Source organism: Tamandua tetradactyla, chromosome 1 (assembly GCF_023851605.1).
Source record: "Tamandua tetradactyla isolate mTamTet1 chromosome 1, mTamTet1.pri, whole genome shotgun sequence".
Taxonomy (NCBI): domain Eukaryota; kingdom Metazoa; phylum Chordata; class Mammalia; order Pilosa; family Myrmecophagidae; genus Tamandua; species Tamandua tetradactyla.
Window position 1 is genome coordinate 82,056,829 of NC_135327.1, and position 21,553 is coordinate 82,078,381.

General features: G+C 33.2%; 1 protein-coding gene across 2 annotated transcripts in view; it reads right to left on the minus strand.

The window, feature by feature from the left end:
* Positions 1–403: 403 nt before the first annotated feature.
* The window catches only part of CDK13 (cyclin dependent kinase 13), a 121,609-nt gene continuing 100,459 nt past the window's right edge, over positions 404–21,553 (minus strand). Inside the window, exons 10-14 of one of the 2 annotated variants that reach the window (XM_077119469.1) lie at positions 15,603–15,719; positions 14,933–15,064; positions 8,735–8,940; positions 5,239–5,688; positions 404–4,652 (exon numbers count right to left, since the gene is read on the minus strand). In XM_077119469.1, coding sequence (XP_076975584.1) covers positions 3,814–4,652; positions 5,239–5,688; positions 8,735–8,940; positions 14,933–15,064; positions 15,603–15,719 — 1,744 coding nt within the window. In that variant the 3' untranslated portion in view covers positions 404–3,813. The remainder of the gene's footprint in view (positions 4,653–5,238; positions 5,689–8,734; positions 8,941–14,932; positions 15,065–15,602; positions 15,720–21,553) is intronic. The other variant, XM_077119473.1, reaches the window with a different exon arrangement.

Below are 21,553 nucleotides of genomic sequence, written 5' to 3' on the forward strand. Positions count from 1 at the left end.
TGTATTTTTCCTAAATTGCAAGCACAATTTTTTACAATTAATTTTTAAGCCATCTGTGTTAAAAAAAATTAAGTTTCAAAACTATTAAATTCTATATTTATTTCCTTTTACTATAACACTAGTCAGGTGTTTTAACAAGCAATTTTCCTATTTAAAAGCTAAGTATTTACTGAAGAATTTTTATATGGCACAGCAGAACAAGAACTGGCTTGAGTTTTTGAAAGAGGAGAGTTCCAGCAATCGACCTCTCTAAGCCTCATTTTTCCTAGTTGTATGACCAGATGATTTAAGATTATTGGGACATAGTGTTCAGACTTAAAAGAAAATCAAAACCAGTAACCAAAGCAATCAAGTTTTCAGTCAAAATCTGTGTTTCAACTTTACATAAAGATATATATATATATATATATATATATGATCCTAGGCTGAAAGATCATCCAAAATTGGATTAACCTCACAGCAGTAAAACCTTAACTCAGAAGTACCAGTCAGATTAGTTTGGAAGCATTTAAACCATTCATTTTTCATTTTCTTAATAAGTCTTATTTTCAATAAATTTGATCTACTACAAATTGACCATATGCAACTTAAAATTTGTTTTCATCACTGAGTTTCCAGCTGCTCTATTTCTTAGAACCTTATTTCTGCAATTTTACTTTAAAATTTTACAAAGATATTCAAGTTTTCATTACTCATATTCTAGTGTAATTTAGATACAGCTTATGTAGCAAATACCAGTACCTTCTCAAAACATTTAAAAAATACTCTTGCTCACTGTCAGGTCACTAGAAGAATGATTTAAGATCCTTTCATGTTTACTGATGTATCCCTAGTATAGAATAGTATCTGGTACATGGTAGGTAGTGAATATATTTACTGACCGAATGAAGCTTGGAACCATAGCTAGAGTATTACCTTAATCTACATTCCACAAACTATTTTAATGAATAAGCGCCTTAAAATGAGTCTCTTAAAATTGTACAGGGGCAACTCTGCAACAAATAATGGATTTAAGATGTGGGGAACATTGAATTGCATGCAGAAAAACTTGTTGGGTCAGGAAATACACCTTTCAAAATGGAATTTCAAATAAGTATTTTCTTTAGGTAGTCAATCTGTTACATTTTCATCTTCGTATTTGTACTTTGACTTACCTGTTTCTTTCCAAAACACCTAAGCAATATTTAACATTCCTTAGATTTCACTGAAGAATATTCTGTAATTACTGCAGTTATTATGATTTCAGAACTAGTGATTTTCCAACCCTGCTCTAAAGTATATTAAATGCTATGGAAGAATGCATTAAGATTTTACTATGAAATATTTCATTAGTATGAAATATGACCTACTATATCATAAGATACATTCTTTTATATAATAACCTCTGAAATTGGAATGTATCTTGTGAAAGCACTTTTAGCAATGTCTTATAGTGTAACTGGCCACATTTTTTCTTTCTAAGTGCTATATCAAATATTGGTGTGTTTCAAAATCAGTAGTCTTAGGATAATATTGGAAGTTCTAGTTCAAATTTTCAATTTCAAGTGACAATTTTCCTGTCGTCCCCGCCATCCTCCCAACATAAATATATAACTGAAATGCTTAATTAGAAAAACTATTCAAACACAGTTCAATTTTATATAAAATATTTAATTTTTAAAACACAGGCTATTCATGTCACATAAATATCTTCATTTTTAGATCAGCTGTTTATGGTCAGCAGTATTATCTAGTGTGATTATTAAGAATAACTTAGATACTGTCACTTATAGGAAAGTCTAAAGCTCTAAGACTCACCATATTAAAATTTCAGATACTTGAATACTGTAGCTATTTTGCTAAGTTTCAAGATATTCTTCTTCACTTCCTGCAATATAGTAATTAATTATAAGTTGTTAGTACTTAACATTTAAATAAAAGCAAAATATTTCTTCCACTTATTTCTCCCCAACAACAAAAAATTCCATCAAAAAATAAAATGGTCAACTGACATAAACTCATTTTATAGTAGTAAGATGGTAAATTATCCACTTTAAAATATTATCACTGTCACCAAACTCATATACTGTTTTGAAATGGAGGCTCACAAGTCAGATTGTGGGCACGGGTTAAAAGAGTGGCTTGCGAACTGGAGGAATTTCCATTATACAACAGGTGTTCCAATTTAAGACTCCAACCAAAAAATAAGTTTCCAGGAGGACAGTTAAACAAAATGGTTAGTTGGCACAATTCTCATTTCCAGAGTCTATTTTTCCATTTAGTGATAAGAGAAACACTAATTTTTTTTGCCTTTGGTTCCTTTCTATAATTACTGTAATTTTGTGTGTGTGAACGTGTACACAAAGTATGTTAGAATTGACAAACATAGTTTAAATAAGGGTTAATCCACTATTCTTTGTAGCTTTTAATAAATAAAATAAGACAGTGTTAAAATGAACTAAATTTGCTCTAAATGTCTGGCAGAAGTCATAGTAAACCTTACAGAAGGTTAGAAGAGGGGAGATAAGAGTTTCTCACTACTTTTTCTTTTTGCTTCAATAAAATCAAACTAGGCAGTTTCTAGTAAAGTGAGTAGAGTTGACATTTCCTTAAAATGGCAATTATGTAACTTAAAACTTGGTTTTTTGCCACCCCTCCCCCCATGAACTTTAACAGACATATGCAAATTCTATTATTAACCCTTACTTCTATAGTACTGTATTCCAATTACCCATGGCAAACAGAAACAGGGACAATATGGCAGTCTAAAAGTAAACAGTACTCCAAATTGCTCATTTAATTATCACTTTCAACCATTTAAAAGACAAAACTTTTTAGAACTTCCTAGAAATAACAAATGTACTAGTTTGAATTCCATTCCCTTTCTTTGTTCTCACACCTCTATCAAGAAAAGGTGGTAGTAAAAGGCATAACACAGCCCAAAGACAGGCAGAAAAGGAGGAAATATGAAGGCAGAAGAAATGGCCCTAACAGGAACTGAACAGGCATCCCCCTCTAAACTTGAGGGTTTCCTGTCCCTTCAATACAACACATTGATTCCCTTTAAAAGACAAATGGGTGTAAAGGTTAACTACTTCTTCAGACCTTAAGTTTACCTGTTAAGGCACTTACTCACCCTCCCCACCCCACCCATGTATACATATAAAACCCACTATTTCATGTGAACATATTTTGCTTGGCTATGAGATCATCTGAAAAAACAAAATAAAAATAACGTTGACCATTTTTTTTTTTATAAAAACTGTTGCATCAAGAGAAAGGTTGTGTTTTATTTTCTGAAATGAGCACAAAGTACACCTTTCACAATAACACTGAAAGCAGGTGCAAAGACTGACAGTGACCTTTGACTAAAGGTAGCTTTGTAAAAAGAAAAATACCAAATAAATCAGTGCCCTTTCTGATTGTTGTAAAACTGGAGGGGGTGGGGCTGGTTGTTTGTTACATAAAAGTTGGTCCAAACTTACAAAAAAAGCACAAATGTGCATAGTTCAGAAGATCTGCCAAGAGGGTCATAAAAGGCTTATGTCCCTAAGATTAGCATCCACTTAAAACTGCGAGAATACAAAATAAAATTGTTAACTAGAATTTGTGAAGATGTACAATCAATAGATCTAATTTTAGAACAGCATGAATTTAAGCAAAGGTGGTTTTTTTTGTCTTTTTTTTTTTACTATTGTATGCAAGACCCTTTTCCACATAAAAATAAAGCTGTTGTTGAATTAATATTATTCAAGTCTCTTGGATTGCTGCCTTAAACTGCAGCTAGAAAAGTCTTTCCAGATAAAAATGATGTGCCTGAGGAAAAACAGATACTCAGTATGGTAACCCTCTGCCTCGCCCTCTGCCAGTTGATGTGCTAATGTGTCCTCTGTATCCTTGTGAATATCCAGGTCCTTGGGCAGGGGAAGTCCAGGTCTGTCCATGTATGAGGCCAGGGCCACCAGGGTTTTCCTGTAAGTTACCACCATAATTATAGTTGTGCATCTTTGCTGGCAAAGGATGAGTACTCTCTGGCCCCGTGGAAGGGTCACTGCTGTTTGCCAGGACTGCAATAGGGCCATGGCTATATTCAAATCTATGATCCTTGTCTCCACTAAACAACATGGGACCAGTATTGAGGTAAATGTCTCCATAACTTGGAAATGACTCTGAAAAGGCAGAAGGCTGAGGTGGACCACCAGAATGAGATGAAGCAGTACTGTAGTTATCCAAAGACTGAATATCTGAATTTCCAATGAAGCTACGTCGTTCCAATGGTGGAGCAGAACTACCTCCTAGACAATCATTACTAACATAAGGAGCTGAAGAGAAAGAGGAGGATCCAAAATTGTCCTTGTAGTCTGAAGCAGGTACATAAGTGTCGCCTGCTTGATAATCAATACTACCTTCTCTTTTGGGATCATCCTGGGGCTGATGTTGTGCAAGTAGTTGTAACAGGGCTGCTTTCACTCCAGCATGAGGGTCAGTTAACGAAGAACTAGTGGTAGGTACATGCTGGTTTTCTGTCCGATAATCTAGATCTTCTTCACTGACTGGTGGTGGTTCAGGTGGTTCAGGAGGTCGTTGATCAGGAGGCAGAATTCGAGGCCGGTCTGGTTCTGGTGTCAGTTCCAGTCTCCTCACATCTGGGTGTGGAATGAGGTCATCTTGCCCTAAATGAAACAAAGCAAACAAGAATCAAAAGTTATCATGTAAAACTAAACATTCAAAATAGTCTATGGATGGTCCTAAAGATGAGAAGTTTATCTCTGGCACAGCATTAAATGAAAAGGAAAAAGATTTACAAGTGTTGATGTTGTCTGCCACCATTAGAGTAGACAGTGACTGAAAAACTGTATCGTATTTGGTTTTCCAAGCGTTATCTCACATATACCTTTTTTACTGCTTGAGGTACAAACACTACTGTATACATAAAGCTTCTGCCTTGGTTAATCATTCTTTTTTTTAGAGAAAAAGATACTATTTCTTAACCATATGCTTACCTGAGAAAAAATGAAAGCATTCCACTGCTAGATAACTACAGCATTCATAATGAGTTAATCACCCTTGGATAGCTTGCTAAAGAATTAATTCCTGGAAGTAAACAGACTAGGAAACCAACTTGCAACAATGACTTAAGAATTTTCAGGACATCTCCTAGCAATGGCAGTAGACAATATTCACTGTAGTTAATCAACAACAGCAAGAAAATAGTGTGACAACAGCCATGATAGTGGTTGGTCTGGTATCCGCACTTACCTGATATGGGAGTGCTGGGTTCTGGAGGTGGCCTGAGTTGTAATGATGCTTCGTGGCCCGATCCATTTTCCCTCTCTTCTAGTAGCATGTCTTTCTGTTTTGACTGCTGAGCCTTTATTAACTGAGTCAACAGAACTGCAAATGCACTCTGCACAGCCGCCTGGGCAGCATCAGTCTCCACTTTAGGCTGGATGGTCTGAGAAGACGGAATTCCTCCCAATGGTTTCAAAGACTCCTGTTGTGGTGTTGATGGATCTGTCTGTTTTTCACCTGTTTCCAAAATTCCAGTAGGAAGGTTTATTTTATTTAGCTGCTGTTGAGCCTCAGAGTTTACCTTAATGTTCAACACTTGAACAAAATCAGCCATATTAACACTCGTTTTAGATTGTAGTAGGTTTAGTAGAATTGCCAATTCATTGTGGTTTAACTGCTGTCCGGGGCCTGTTTTTACTAAAGACAAAATTTGTATTAATTAGAATTGCCATACTTCACAACCCCTCTCCCCCCAAATGCTCTTACTATATTAAAATGTACATTTGAGGGAGGGTGTTTAAGAAATACTGTGAACAGGGTACATCAGTCTAGTTCAAATTCATGTACATTTAAAATATATCTACATATAAATTAAAACAAAAAAGAAAAAGAACTACAGTTCTTTTGAATAAATTATCTTTAGGAGTAAATATTTCACAAGGAAAATTATGACTTCCACTGGAACCTCATGATATAATTTTAACTAGAACTCACCTGTGAATAGGAAATGATTAGTAGTGATGATGATGATGATGATAATAATAAATAGCTAACACAGAGTGTTAGGTATTTTCTAAGCATTTTATATCCTTTATTCCTCACAACAGGCAGGCTCTATTAATTATTAGCCTCATTTTTACTGAAGAAGAAACTGACACCCAAAGAGACTACATATCTTGTCAAACGTCAAAGACTCTGTAAGTGACAGAGGTGAGATATGAACCCAGATATTCTGATTCCAGAGTTTAAGCTCTTTACTATGTTGTACTGCTTCTCTAAAACAGAGTTCATCTTCCAAGAACCTATCCTCATCTTTTCACTAAATTCAGTGGGATGTTTCAGACTCGTTTATCAAATGCCTCTGCTATTATTCAAGTTTGTGTTTTGTTTACATTAAAAAAAGCTTGGGTTTGTTAGGAACTCCTACAGAAGCATGCTTATAATTTTCATACTGCATATAGGAAGGTTTTAAAACTCATCAGCAGTAAAAGTTTCACTTGTTTTTCTTTTTTCTAACTTTCAGTTTAGATTTGTAATGGTTTACACAGGTTGTTCTGCAAGAACTTATCTGAAGCATACATAACAACAAAGGTCAAATACACACATTACTACATATGTTAAATGATAATGCAGACACTGATAATTCTCAAACGCCACAGATGATAGAGGAAAAGAAGAGAAACTCCAAGGAGACAGATTAAAAATTGATCATTAATGCTATTTTTTTATATTCTTTCTTCATATGATTTAAGATATTTCTTATTACTTGCTCATGGGTTTTTTTTGTTTTTGTTTTTTTTTTGCATGGGCAGGCACCGGGAATTGAACCTGGGTCTCTGGTGTGGCAGGTGAGAATTCTGCCTGCTAAGCCACCATCACACCACCCTCATATTGATTTTTGATTAATTCAAAACAAATTTCTTCAATGTTCTTACAACTCACAGGCATTTAATAAGCAGTCAGGCTTGTTTTGTACACACTCATGGCCATTATCAGCCAATTTTCCTTCTTTACTTCTCTATTAGCTGAGGTAATGAGGTAGTCTCTGTGAGCACAGGGAAGTACTCTTTAAATATGGAGTTTCTTCTGCAGAAGAGATATTTTCTTAATTTAAGAAACTTACAGATGATGCAAAAGGAAATGGAACAGAAAGGATATTTTTCTATTTCAAAAAGCCAGAATTCTCATTTTTCAACAGTGATAATTAAAAAAAAGGGGGGATATTTAAAAAACAAAATGAAAATACCCACCATTAAGTGCTATAAAGGAAGTTACAGCTAAGTAACAATAGCAAAATGAGTCCAAAAAGGGCAAGTCATTGTTTACTAGTGAAAATAAGAGTGAAATAACTATTCTCTAGATTTACTAGTAGAATAAGAACACCAGTTCCACGAAAAAGAGCATAAAGACCTACTAGATTAAGGAATCTGACAACTGCCCCCTTGGTAAGACTTACACACACTTAAACAAACAACCCTCCAAACTTCCAACCACGAATCCTTTTTTAGCAAATGTCATATAAAACATATAATATAAATACAAATCAAGAAAACTTCCTGTTGCTTTTGTCTTTCTATAAATTTTACGTATTTTTAAAATGACAAAAAATAGAGAGCTACATAAAAAACCCTCATGCAACAGATGTTTCTCCAAAGTTATGTATATATCAAATATTTTCAGGTATAAGAAGCATACATTATTTCAAGAAACAATGAAGAATCCTTTTGAACAACAAATAATTTCTTATTTGTTTTTAAAATAAAATGTATCAGTACTTTAAATAAAATATTTCAGTATCAGTGTCTGATACAGCTCAAGGATAAGCTTGTATATTACATGATAATCTTTCTCAAGTTTCCTCAGCTCATTTACCCTATATATATACTCAACCACCAAAGGGGCTAAGCCACTCTCTCTGTTTTATGAACCAACCCTCTCCACACACATGTAGGTACATACCCACATGTATTTAGTCTTTTGTAATACTGTGTGTCTTGATAAAAAAAACTGAACCAAAGCTGAACAATTTCTGGATTCTAGAGGCAAAATGAGGGAGTGGATTCCATTTATAAAATTAGTCATTAACTAAATGAGATGATGAATTTAACAACATTTCTATCAATATCTGTAAGGCTGACTTCTCATTAAGAGGCTTAATCTTATGACAGAATTGAGTCATAGGAAGAAATTTAAGGTTCCAAAAATAACAGGACATAAAATAGCTTTCTTATACTTCATCTTTAGCACAAATATCAGATTCCAATTTTTGAAATATTGTATTAAAACAGGAAATCTATAACAGTAAGAGTGATCTGAGGACGTAATAAATGGTATAAAGAAACTCCCACTATGATTTTTGGCGATTCCCTCATATATCTTTCTTCCCATACCCACAACCCCCTTAAGTGTCCAGACATTGAATGCTGAGCCTCACTTACAAGTAGTGGAAGTAAAAGTACTGATTCCTGCAGTAGGGAAAAAAGGATATAGAGAAATCTGACCAATTGTACCTCATTTGATACCTTCTTTATAAGTCTCTCTTACCTTGAAATTGATTAAAATTGTGGTGCCAGTTACAAAAAAGCATCTATACTGGCACAAACAAATAACAAGGAAATGTCAAATTTGGTAAGTAAACCAGTTTTCATCTTTTAGCTGCAAGATGCTTTAACACTAGAGCAACATAAGCAACACTAGCCACAAACCAACATGAAGAAAACAAACCCATGGCAGCATTACTGACCCGATGCTACATTCAAGTTGCCCTGTGATTTCAGTTGTGAAGACGGCTGCACACCCTGGGGTGTGTTGGTTCTACTGTCATCCAAGCCCAGAGATAAGTCCTTTCTTGGGGCTTTAATTGTGGAAACATCATCTGTCATGCCCATTTGCTTCTGTCTCCTTCGTTTTTTACTCCATAACTCATGACAATCTTGCCATAAAGGAAGGCTAAAAGAAAAAAATATATGTATAAATTGTTTGTGGGTGGCATTTCATAACAATAAAATGCTAATATTCACTGTACAGCACAAAAGGTCAAAAAAGCTCACTTCTGAAGACTTCACAGATAGGCTTTGAAAACTCCTGCAGTAAAACTCATCCTTGATGCCCTCCTCTCTCTCTTTCCAAGGCTTCATCTTTATTTATAGAAAGACTAATTTTTTGGCTTCTGAATAATCAATAAATAACCATTTATTAAAATATATATCTGTAAAAGTAGGTTACTACGTTTCTTGGTGCAACCTTTAAAAGCCATTCTTATCACAGTACATGATACACTGAATAGAACATAAAAAAAAAGAAGGCAGAAAAATATGCCATTTGCAGAAACTAAATATAGGATTAAACAACAGTAAAAGCTAGAACATAACATTTGAGATAAGCTTTTTACTTTTTAAATACTCTTGTTTGTATCAATAAGCAAATGCTCTACAATTAAACTGAAGCTACAGATCAGTTTAAAAAATACGTAATCCAGGCATAGAGAGGCTCATCACTCATCAATGAAGAGTTGTGAATAACTACCAGCTATCGGAATTACCCACAATTCTGAAACAATTTTATCTTAATGTTACTCTATAACACTGACAACATTTGAGAATAACTTTTCCTTAAAAAGATTAATATTTGATTTATGAATGTTTTTCTTACCCTAATAAAAAACCTAATAGAAAGTTATTATTGTATCTATTTTAAAGTTGAGAAAATTGAGGCTTGGAAAGGTTAATAAACTTGCCCAGAAAATCTACAAATTCCTTAAGCAGCCCCAACCTGGTGAGATATATATATATCTGCACTCTTCAAACTGGGATATGTTTACCTCTGGGGGTAAATGAAGACTTTCCAAGGGGGTACACCTGACAGGAATTGTTTTAAAGGAATTGATTTCCATATCCGTATGTCCTTTTTCCTAAAATGGTCTTTGAGAACAGCCTGAACATTCAAGCAGGTTTTTCTTTCACACCTCCTCTTTCACAATGACTTCTCATTTAATAATAAGGCATATGCAACAATATGGTTGATTCTTAGCAATATAATATATTTATTAATAAAGTAATTCCCAAAAGATTACAAACAGCATAATATCCTTTTATAAAATTAAAAACTAAAATAAAAAGTAACTTTTTATGAGTACATACAGATGGCAACTAAAGTATATATATACATATACATATAGATGGCAACAAAAGTATATACAGAAGAAAACAAGGGATGATGGTTACCTTAGGTGGAATAAAGCAAGGGGGATGGGTTGTGGGCGGTGGTTATGATATGATTAAGATAAGTTATTTTCAAGGTTTTAGCTTTTATTTGGGTGGTAGCTTCATGGCTGCTTATTAACATTATTAAAAATAACTAAGTAAGTAAAATAAATAAAAGAGAGCCATGCATGGACCAATGATGAGTGAAACAAGGATTATGATTAAATCAAGTCTATGCACCTGAGGTCCAGAAACAAAACAAAGGCATACCTCTCAGCCATCTTACTATGGTGCATTGCCTCAGCGTGTAAAAACCTCCTGGAGTAACAAACAAAGGGACAATTTGAAATATTGATATCGGAAAGCCGCTTGAAAGCATTATAAACCTGCCAAAGACTTTCCTTTCTCTGGTGTGTATGTGTATGTAATATGTGTGTGAACATATATGTGTGCATTATATGATATGTGGCCTTAGCCTCTTTGGGGAAACTGAATTCAGATATACTGTAGTATTGCAAACTGGGGTGAATGGAATGATTCCATTTCCTCTATCCTGATTGTCAGGGACTACTTTGTTCTCATGGGAAAGTCTGAGTCCTTATAAGAGCAGAGCAAAGAAATCCACTTAAAAGGGCTATTGTTCCTTACCACAATTTAAAGGTAAGAGATGCTTTATGTATGTTCTCAATACTCTTCTCCAGCAAAGAAAACAGTACCTGATAAATAGCTATAGTAGTACAGGTTACTGATGCTAACTCTTTGAGATATACCAGGAATGTTTTCCAGGATGACCAAACTTTTATGTGCTTTCTTTAAAGTTCAAATGTTGGCTCAGGCACTGATTTGCTGCATCTCATTAAAGAAGTAATTTGCCTCAGTTTCCTTATGTTTAAAAATGGGAATGACAATAAGTATCTACCTCCTGGGGTAGAGGTAATACATGCTAACATACATAAAGTACTTGATGCCTCTCACAGAGTAGACACTATATTCATTTCTGATACTATTTGCCATTCAGTGAGGTAATTTAAAACTATTTTTATCATGATAAGTTTGTTCCCGTTACAGTCGATCATATTTCATCTTATAAATTATCTGATATTTATCACTTGCTGTGAATGAAAAATAAAAATATAGGGTAGTTACCAGTCTAATTAGTTTTTCAGCAATATATACATTTTTTTCAGTAAGTAGGTTAGGAAAGTTGGACAGGACATCTAATGCAATTAATGGAGTTCTTTTTTATACACACACCCTCATTTGATTATTCCTAAAAATTGATCATGAGAGTCTGATATATACATATTTTCCAAAGGAATACCATGCATCTTAACAGTAACTTATAATTTTAACTACTCAATATATTACAAAATAAAGATAAATGCTATATTATGCTGTTTATATAGTTTTTTATTAAAAAATATTGGATAGATAGCATTATATTTAGTAATCTATCTTTACAAGAAGCATTTCATAAGTTGGTACTGATTTATAGAATATTCCTCAAAGTGTGCATTAACTTGTTTATTTTTTATGGAAAAATACAGTTAAGTTTGATTTCCATGACCTATTTGACAACATGGACAAAATTTACATTAGGCTATATGGAACTATTTCCCATAAATTGAATAATATAAAATCTATAGCTCAAAGTTAAGACAAAAAAATATATAAAGTATGTAATAAAAGGACTTAAAAAATGGATTGGGCAAAGCAGCACTGAAATTAATATGCTGACATCCTAACTGTACATTGGATTAAGCAAGTGATGCTAAAAGAAAAAGAAATAAGTTCGATAAGAAATAATTTATTAGGCATTGGTAAAGGTTTTTGGTTTATTTTCTCAAAACTTGAAAAAGTACACAATTAATAAACTGGATAACAAATCTTTTTGCAAGTCATATGGTTTTCAGTTTTTTACTGTCAAAAAACTGGAGAAAGAATTAAATTGACATTTGAAAGACCATTCAAATCCTTTTTGATAGATTACTACATGACTTTTAGTATATAACATGAACGGAGTTCAAACAACTATGACAAAATTCCATTTTCAAATATTTATTTATAAGGTTTCTTATGAAAATAAATAGAATTACAATTGATGTGGAACTGTCTCCTTCTAAAATAAATAATCATTAGATATGTAAACTACTTGGGAAAAAATCTCAACGCCATCTACTTCATTAGGGTGCATTCCCAATAAAATTTACTTAATTTATATTTCTCTGTCTTTCTGATAGTTGAAATCGACTTCTATTGCAATGACAATTTACTCAAAAAGAAAGAACGCTTTATAGGTAGGAATTCTTTTTTTTTATTAAATTTCTGTTTATTACATATGTTTATTTTTAAAAAGTATAATAGGGTAATTCTAAAATACTTTCAAGCATAAATATAAATTACATTAGAATGAAAAATCTGTAAGAGCAAAAAGGAGCAACATCCAATTGTTAAAGAGTTTTTATAATACATTTTTCAAATGAATGTTGATGAATAAAAAGTGCCAAGACATTTAGATTTACTAGATGCTTTTATAAGAGTGACATAATTGCTCCATTTTAAAACGTCAATATTTATGATACATTGAAAATTACATCTTCTGCAACCACTTAGACTCCTGATTAACAAAAGTTTAGACAACAAGTGAAAACGTGGCAGATAAACAGTTTCACCAGAATTCCTTCAGGTGAACCACATGAACGAAGTGATCCAACTTAGCACTATCAAAAATGGGGCAAAGAGACCTCCTGATGTGACACAGCAAGAAGCATTTATCACCTCATAGGTAGTATTTTTGCCAAAAAACGTTAACCTAATTGCGATGACAAGAAAGCAACCAATCCAGCATGAGTTAACTATTTATAAGACAGCTATCACCACTTCTTTAAAAATATCAATATCATAAAGCCCTCCCCAAGGAGGAATTAAGACTGAATATAATGACAACTAAATGCAGTGTGTGTGAGCTTTGGCTGAATTCTTTAGCCAAATGGAAAAAAAGCCTATAAAGGAAATTACTGGGCCAAATGGGGAAATGTGAATATTAACTGTATATTAAATAATCTAATGTTAAATTTCTTATACTTTGTAATTGTCCTGTAGTTACATGGAAGAAAGCCCTAGTTCTTAAAAATGCATGATGGAATATTTATGAGTGAAGTGTCACTTTTTCAACCTACGAATTCAGGGAAAAACTTTATTGAGAGTGAGAAAGCAAATGTGTACAAATATAACAATTGTTGAATATAGGTGAAGGGTATATGAATACATTTGCTGTTTTTCTGTAGGACTGAAGTGCTCAAAATCCTACGTTTAAAAAATTCTTTGAAGAGATACCTCAGACTAAGTTTCAAGACTACTGATATATGCTGATAAACAAACATGAAACAACTAATTCAACTGTTAAGGAATCAGGTCCCTGAGCATGTCAGATAGACCCTTTTCCCACAAGGACCATACATACAAAACAGTTCAATAAAAACTAATAAATCTGAGTATGACTGTCTTGTAGAAATATATAATAAGCTCAATCTAATTGATAAGTGGAAGAGCCAGGATTTGAACTCCAAAGCCCATGTTTTGTTCCTTTATAATTTAATTTTACTACATGGAAACATTTTATTAATATAGGGCTAGGCTTACTTTTTTTTTTTTTTTCTTTGTATGCTGTATGGCAGGGGTCACATTTCATTCTTTTTCCATGTGAGTATCCCTTTACTGCAGCACCATTTATTGAATTTCTTGTTTGCTTGGTTTTTCATGTTTGGTTTTTTTGGGAAGTGCATTGGCCGGGAATCGAACCCAGGTCTCCCGCATGGCAGGAGGGAATTCTACCACTGAACTGCCCTCGCATCCCCTAGGCTTACTTTTAATGATGCTCATAGCTACTTAAGACATTACCGAGAAAATACCTATAAAGTTTATAGATCCTGTCAAGGAGAAACGCTGGTTGCTGTTTCCTTCCACTATCCTTCCCTCCCCAAATCAATTCTAGAGACACTACAGGAGCCATACAGGAGTGAAAGTTCAAGAACCCTGATAATTTGACTCCCAGACTCTAGGCATTACCCTCTGCTATCAGACAATAAACTCATTCCATGCAGGTTCCTGATACTAATATTCTTCTATTCAATGAAAAGGATTTTCAGTTATGTATTATGCCAAGGAGTATTTCAGAAATTCTCTTTCCTATTACACTAACTTGGATTCAAGAGCTGGCTCTACCTTCACTACACTTGTATTCCTGGGCAAGTTTCTTAACCTCTCTGAGCCTGCTTCCTCCTCTATAAAATGGTGTTAATAATAATAATCGCAATACCTACCTGATAAAATTATAAAAATTAATGTAAATACCCGAAAATGCTTAGCACAGCACTTAAAATTTTAGCTACAGCAGTACTAGTACTATAAACACTAGTATTGATGGAGTAGTACTAGAAATAATAGCAGCAGTAGTAATATTTTCTCAGAGTTGAAATATATTAATAAAATCTTGAGAGATTAATTAACCCTAAAATTAGCCAGACAAAGGCTAGTTTTGTTAGTCCTATGGTTAGCTCCTATGGTTAGCTGATCATTAAGCAAGCAGCTGGATTCTAGATGTGTAAACTATGTGTATAATGGCTATTCTATTTATTTTGACTTAACAGCATGGAAAATCTTGATCATTATATAAAGATGTTATTAAAACTACCCAGAATCTACCTATGTGGAATCTAATATAATAAAAAGTCACTTACTCTGGTGGAGGCATTTTTGAGGGTTCCACATCTCGCAGAAACTCACACTGAAGAGCCTGTTCAGCAGTACAGCGCTTACTAGGATCCAAGGCGAGCATGTAATCAAATAAATCTAGTGCAGCTGCAGGAATACTATCATGAAAGGATTACAAAAGGCAAATATGTTCTTTAGACAAGTTTAGTATTTCTTTATGAGCGTATTTTAAATACTGGTATTTTATAACATAACACCTTACTCCAATGAATTTCAAATTTTCCTTTGAATAAACCTTTCATTTAAAAACTATAATTTAAAATAATCTGAAATTTGACAAAGAACGACCTATTTTATTACTTTAGGGGCAATTTGCTATTACAACATAAATTAAAACTGGAACAAGATGGTTTCCTTAAACGAAATAAAAACATGAACACAAGTAACTTGAAAACTAGTTAAGTTCTTTCATGTAAGCACCAAATCAAACATATAGCCTTTTAAATCATCAGTTTAACAATGATGATGAAATGATGATTTGCATTTAGCAAAAGGAAACTTAAAATTAAAACTAAAACATCTGTGCTAGGTCTACCTTCAGTCAATAAGTAGTCAGAATGGCATTTAGAATTCACTAGAAACAACTTTTTAAAAAACATTTAATGCAATATGGATGTTTAAGCATCCCCTTCTTACAAAACAAATTCTTCTCTTAACTTTCGACGATACTGCTTCTTTGGTTTCATGGTGTTGAAATACGGTAGTTTGATAACATCAGGCCACACTGCAGGACATGGACTCCCACATATACGGCTAAACAACACACAAAAGGAAGTACATCACTATAAACTACATGGAAAAAATAATACATACAACTGCTGTACAAAACATTAACTTATTTTTATATACACAAAATTTAAAGCCCTGATACAAAGCATAAGAAATATCATTAAATTAATTTAATCACCCAGTTTAATTATTAGTTTTAGGATACCAATTTATTTTCAGTGGATGCTCCTAACACTCTAAACATTCAGATTCCTAAAAAGAGGACTTCTCTATTTGTAAAACGAAATCTCAAAATGACAAAAGATAACACTCAAAATATGTGGTCCATCAAAACCAACACAAAGAATTTCCTGCCAATAAATTAAAGGAACTGTATTAGTGTGTGTCTTTCTCTGGTTTCATAGATATCTGTCACTACCTCTTCCCACAATTATTAAGTAGCCTGCAAAAAATAGCTGAAACAGATTTCCTACCTACCTCAGGAGGCAACTGCACTGTAAACAGTTAGTGAATGCTATCCAATAAGAAGACTCTAAAACTCTTGAAACATAACAGTTTTTCAAGTTAAGTACTGCCACTGATTTCAAAGCATTTAGGAATTTTAACTGTTTTACTCTCTGCTTATGTCTATCTTGAAAGCCCACACTCTTTTGGATGTTAATTAGTAAGTTCTTGTAATGCTAGTTTGTGTAAGAAATGTTATAAACAAACAGGTAATACCAGCTGGTGAATATCTACAAACTACCTGATTTGGAAATGAAAAATTGGTTAAATACATTTAGTATGCTTAAGAATTCTTATTCTCAAGAATAAATGTATACAGTTTAGAACATTGGATGGTTTGGGTACATAAAAAGAAAGTATCAATGCATCGCTGAGTAAAAATATTCTGTTCATACATATACACATAAAATGTATACAAGCGATGACTAAAGTTGCCAAACAAGTTTTAGTTGAGCTATACATTGCTACCTCAGAAGAAACATACCTTTAAGAGACAATCTCTATTTTTAAAGCCATGTATCACTCAAGTGTGTTTTTCATGACTCAGTAGTTTAGAATTTTCATTAAGCCCAAGCTCTTAAAAGATACTAACATCAAATTCTTTGTACACTCCTCTTCTTCCTTAAAACCAGATCATCATAGCTCCCTCAAAATATGTAGTGCCCACCCTCCCCCACTTAGGAGAGAAGGCCAAACTCCACACCATGTTTCTATATGATCTACGTCAAACTCCCTTTCTATTCTCATCTCCCAGTGCATCTCTCCCCACAGATGACTCTTCCTTCTCCCCCAGGGGAGAATCCTTCCTAGCTGAATCCTTTACATATCTCAAGGTTCAGGTCAAAACCAATCTGTTCAAATGAAGTCTTCCCTATCTCCAGTGCTACTCAGAATGGTTAGTTGTTTACATGTCTCTCTTACTAAATTTTAGTTCAGAAATCACATCCCTCATTTTTTCATACTTCTCCAAGTGATTTACACAAGCAAAAATAACCCAAGCAGACTGATGTGTATTATAAAAAAGTGTAAAAAACTGGAATACAGGAAATGAAATGAAGGATGCTCTCAACTGCAAGAAAATTTACTCAAGGGAGGGAATGCAGAATTTTGGCTGGACTCCAAAGATAAGTAAATGGAGACAGGTAGGGAAGGAAATAAGAACTGTATCACTGGCAAAGAGAAGAACACAGGCAAAGACACAGAAGTAGCAAAGTACAGACGTTTGGGGAAAAGACTGAATAAACCAGTTTAGCTAGAATTTAGGCACGAAGAGGTTTAATTTGGAAAGGTAAGCTGGGGCCACGCAAAACAGTTCTGATAGGCACTTTTCCTAACTACAATGAAGACAGACTTGGGAAACAAATACTAGATTTGAATCCAGTCTGTTTGATATTGGTCAAATTACACTGCTTAAAAATCTGTTTCTTTTGTAAAATGGAGATTAATTTTACTCAGAGCTTCAAAATGAAATGAACTAGCATGGAGAATATTAGTAGCCTTATAATAAATATCAGTCCCATTACCCTTTAGCTAAAGAAAAGTCGACAGGACAAAAAAGCGGATAGTGGGAAGGCCCTCCAATCCTCTCTTTCAATTACTCTTCTTAGAATTTCTTTGTGGATGAAATGTAGGATCAATATTGTTATATTCCAAAGGTAAGAGAATACTGTTGGAATTCAACTGCTACTCTGAATTTATAGATTAATTTTTAATTTAAAAAATTAATTTTAATGCATCTTTAAATGCATTAATATTTCTACACCAGAAACATTCAATTCTATTTCTCTCAGTTGCTGTATATTTTTTTCAATTAGATCTTGCATACTCCTTTTTATGGGCTTAATTTTTTTGCTTATATGAATGTATTTTTACATCATTATATTTTCTGAGCAGTTAATAAGTACTTTTGCTTATAGGATAGATTCAAAATCTGGCATACAAAATTTTTAAGCAACCACCTGAGATCCTATACTTTCTAACTTTCTGTGGTTGCTTCTTTGACTCTTTCCAGGTTTACAATCATATCATCTATTGATAACCATAGTTCACTTACATTTTTCAAATGTATGTACCTCTATCATTACAGTACTTTAAATTATATGGCAAATCACAATGTCAAAATGATAGTTATATTCACAATATTGAGCAATTGTTTTGTTTTTGATTTTATGGAAGTACTGCCAATGTTTACCATTAAGGATAACTTTTGGTTTGAGAAACATACAACACATAATAAAGAGGTACACATATACACAAAAATTCACACATATTTCTTATTAAGGAAGCATTAATTTATTCCTTTGTAACATGGGTTTTTATTTTTGTAGATTTTAAATGTATAAAGGATGCTTTAGCTTTATCAGTTTGATTTTTAAAAACTGTTATGATGATCACTTTCATTTTCTTCCCTGGACTACTAATACCATGAATTATGTTAAGAAATGTCCTAATACTGAAGTATCCTTATATTCAAAGTAATGCTGTATTCTACTCGTTAATTTAGATGTTTTGCATCAACATTCACATGTGAGACTGACACACAGCAACAGTTCTCAAAAGTGGAGTTCAAAAACCCTTAGAATTTCTTGAGACACTAGGGCAAAAGTCATTATTATTTGTCTTTTTCAATGTGTTAACTTTGCACTAATGGTACAAAACCAATGGTGAGTAAAACTGTTGGCACATTAGGCTTGATTCAAGTAAGTGGCACCAAACTATACTAGTAACATATTGTTCTCTTCACTACCTAGGCTATCTCAAAAGGGAAAAAAAAAATAGCCAGTTTCACTTAAGTATGCACTTGATGAAAAAGTAAAATTTATTAATTTTATAAATCCCAACCCTTAGGTATATATCTTTTTAATAGTCTCTGTGATGAAATGGGAAATATTCATAAAGCTTTTCTCTTCTGCTGCACAACAAACGTTGGTTATCTTGAGGAGAAGCACTTGTACAATTACTTGAGTTGCAAGCTGAAGTAGCTGTTTTTTTCACGGAGCACGATTTTATCTGCAAGAATGACTAACAAACTATGGTTATTCAAATTTGGGTGTACGCTAAACATTTTCTCAAATATGAACAAAACATGTCACTTCAAGGAAACCAACTGACTGACAGTATTGTCTGTAGATAGAATTTGAGCTTTCAAGAGAAAATAAGAATATTAGAAAACTTATATCCAGTGCCAGGAGCTTGACAGCTTTAGTATACAAAGGCTTTTCTGATAAGATCACTGGTCATGATAAATATTATATAACGAAAATATTACATTGGGAAGATTAATTCAGTGAATCAATATTTTCCAAATGATCAACATATTCTCCTGGGTAAAAGAGTTAATGAAAAGAGAGATAGACCAATGTTTTTCAACATTAGAATAAAAAACGTTCCTTCATACGATTCAGAGCCACATTACAACTAACCTGTAAAAAGAACCACTTGAGTTTTTGTACATTTCATAGACGAATGTCCACAATTATCCAAAAGAGGCTATTAAAATACTCCTTCCTTTTCCAACCCCATATCTAGATTTTCTTCAGATCTCAGCCAAGACAACATATTACTACATAAAAACAGAGTATCTTAGATAGGAGAATCCAGTACCATTTATTAGGCACACATTAATAAAATTTATAAAAATTATAATACCACTCATCTCACAAATTGTCTTTTATTTTGGAAAATATACTTTTAAAAATTTTCATTTAATTTGAAAATAAATATACTTTTGTATTTCTCATTTTTTTTCTAATATGGTAAAAATCAATAGATATAACTAAAATAAACAGAAAAGCTCCTTGGGATTTTCAATAATTTTTAAGAGTGTAAAGAAGTTCTGATAGCAAAAAGATTGAGGACATGCTTACAGAATTTTTTATTATGCTACTGGTCTATGAAGATATGCATGCTTCTTTTTGTTTTGTTTTTTAAACGGCAGTTTCCTTCTTTTCCTATATTCTGGAAAATCTGAAGTCTGTTCCTTTAAAGTTTATAAAACTTTATACACCTGTATAAGCATCTGGGCTTGAGGCTTTGAGTGTACGTGTTTGTTATGGAGGTGAGGAGAGGCAGAATAGACCAAGGGGAGAGTATTCTTTTAATTTTAATCTACCTTTTATTTCTTCAATAATTATAGGTCTTTTATGTCATTAGCAATGTACATTGTGTAAATATAGGCTTTTTATTTTTAGATGTCTCCTAGAAAGTTCAGAGTCAAAACAGTGTGACCCACTCATAATGTATCTATACCCATACACAGTGCATTTTTGTCCTCAATTATCCCATTTTTTTTTCCCCATCACTTTTTAACCCATGCTACTTCTATCACAAAACGTTTGTAATCTGCCTAAAAAATTTTCTGGAACAAGGCAAAGTATAAAAAAGCTGAGTTCTGTAGTAAAAAGCTCTTTAAGACAGATTCTGATTAGTCTCCCAACTCTTGATCCATTTTACATACCCTGTACAATGCAGACCTTAGATCTCAGCATTCCTAAGGCTTTAGATTAGGGAAACATCCCAGCATTACTGTGAATAAGGTGAGCAAGAGAAGTATATAATGAGTAATGTACTTACATAGTTATTTAACTCTTACAATCCTAAACATACAATTTGTCTCATTTTACACATGAAGAAACAAACTCAGGACATTATGGAAGTCATCCTAGGTCACAGGAGCAGAAAGTAGCTGAGCTAGCATTAGAACCAAGGACTGTAAGGTTCCAAAGCCTGTTCCTTTCAATATACCTTGTGGCCTCGTTTATACTCAAGGAGATTAATTTCTTCTATCAGAAACTTCTTTTTTTCTTCATTTTAAAAGAAAAATATTAACACTACAGAAACAAAATTGAAGCACTTTTTATATTATAAATATTTGACACTTAGCAACAAACAAAATGAAAGAAAAGTGCTGAAATATGTAAACCTGACAATAAAATTGTTCCCTCCCCTATCCTTTCACAGGCCATGTTTAGATTAACAATTTACAAACACTTTTGATGTATACAATGTGGTTTTACCTACATGGAGTCAATCGAATACAATCTTCCATAAAACTTCTTTTATCACAAAACTGTTTTCCACATCAGTGTCTCCAGTTCTACTATTTCCTTTCCTAACTGTACAAGATACTAAGAGGTGGGTGAATTCAGTTTTCATTTTTTTCTATATACTCTACTAATCAACTCAACACAATAATGAAATAACCCAAGACCAAACTCATCCCTCAGCATCTTTACTACTCTGTTATTCCTTCACTTCATTCATATCTCTACTCAGATGTCACTTGTCAGACTCACCTTTCTGGGCCCTATATATAACTACCTCCCTTCATTTTCTATCCTCTTACACTTATCACC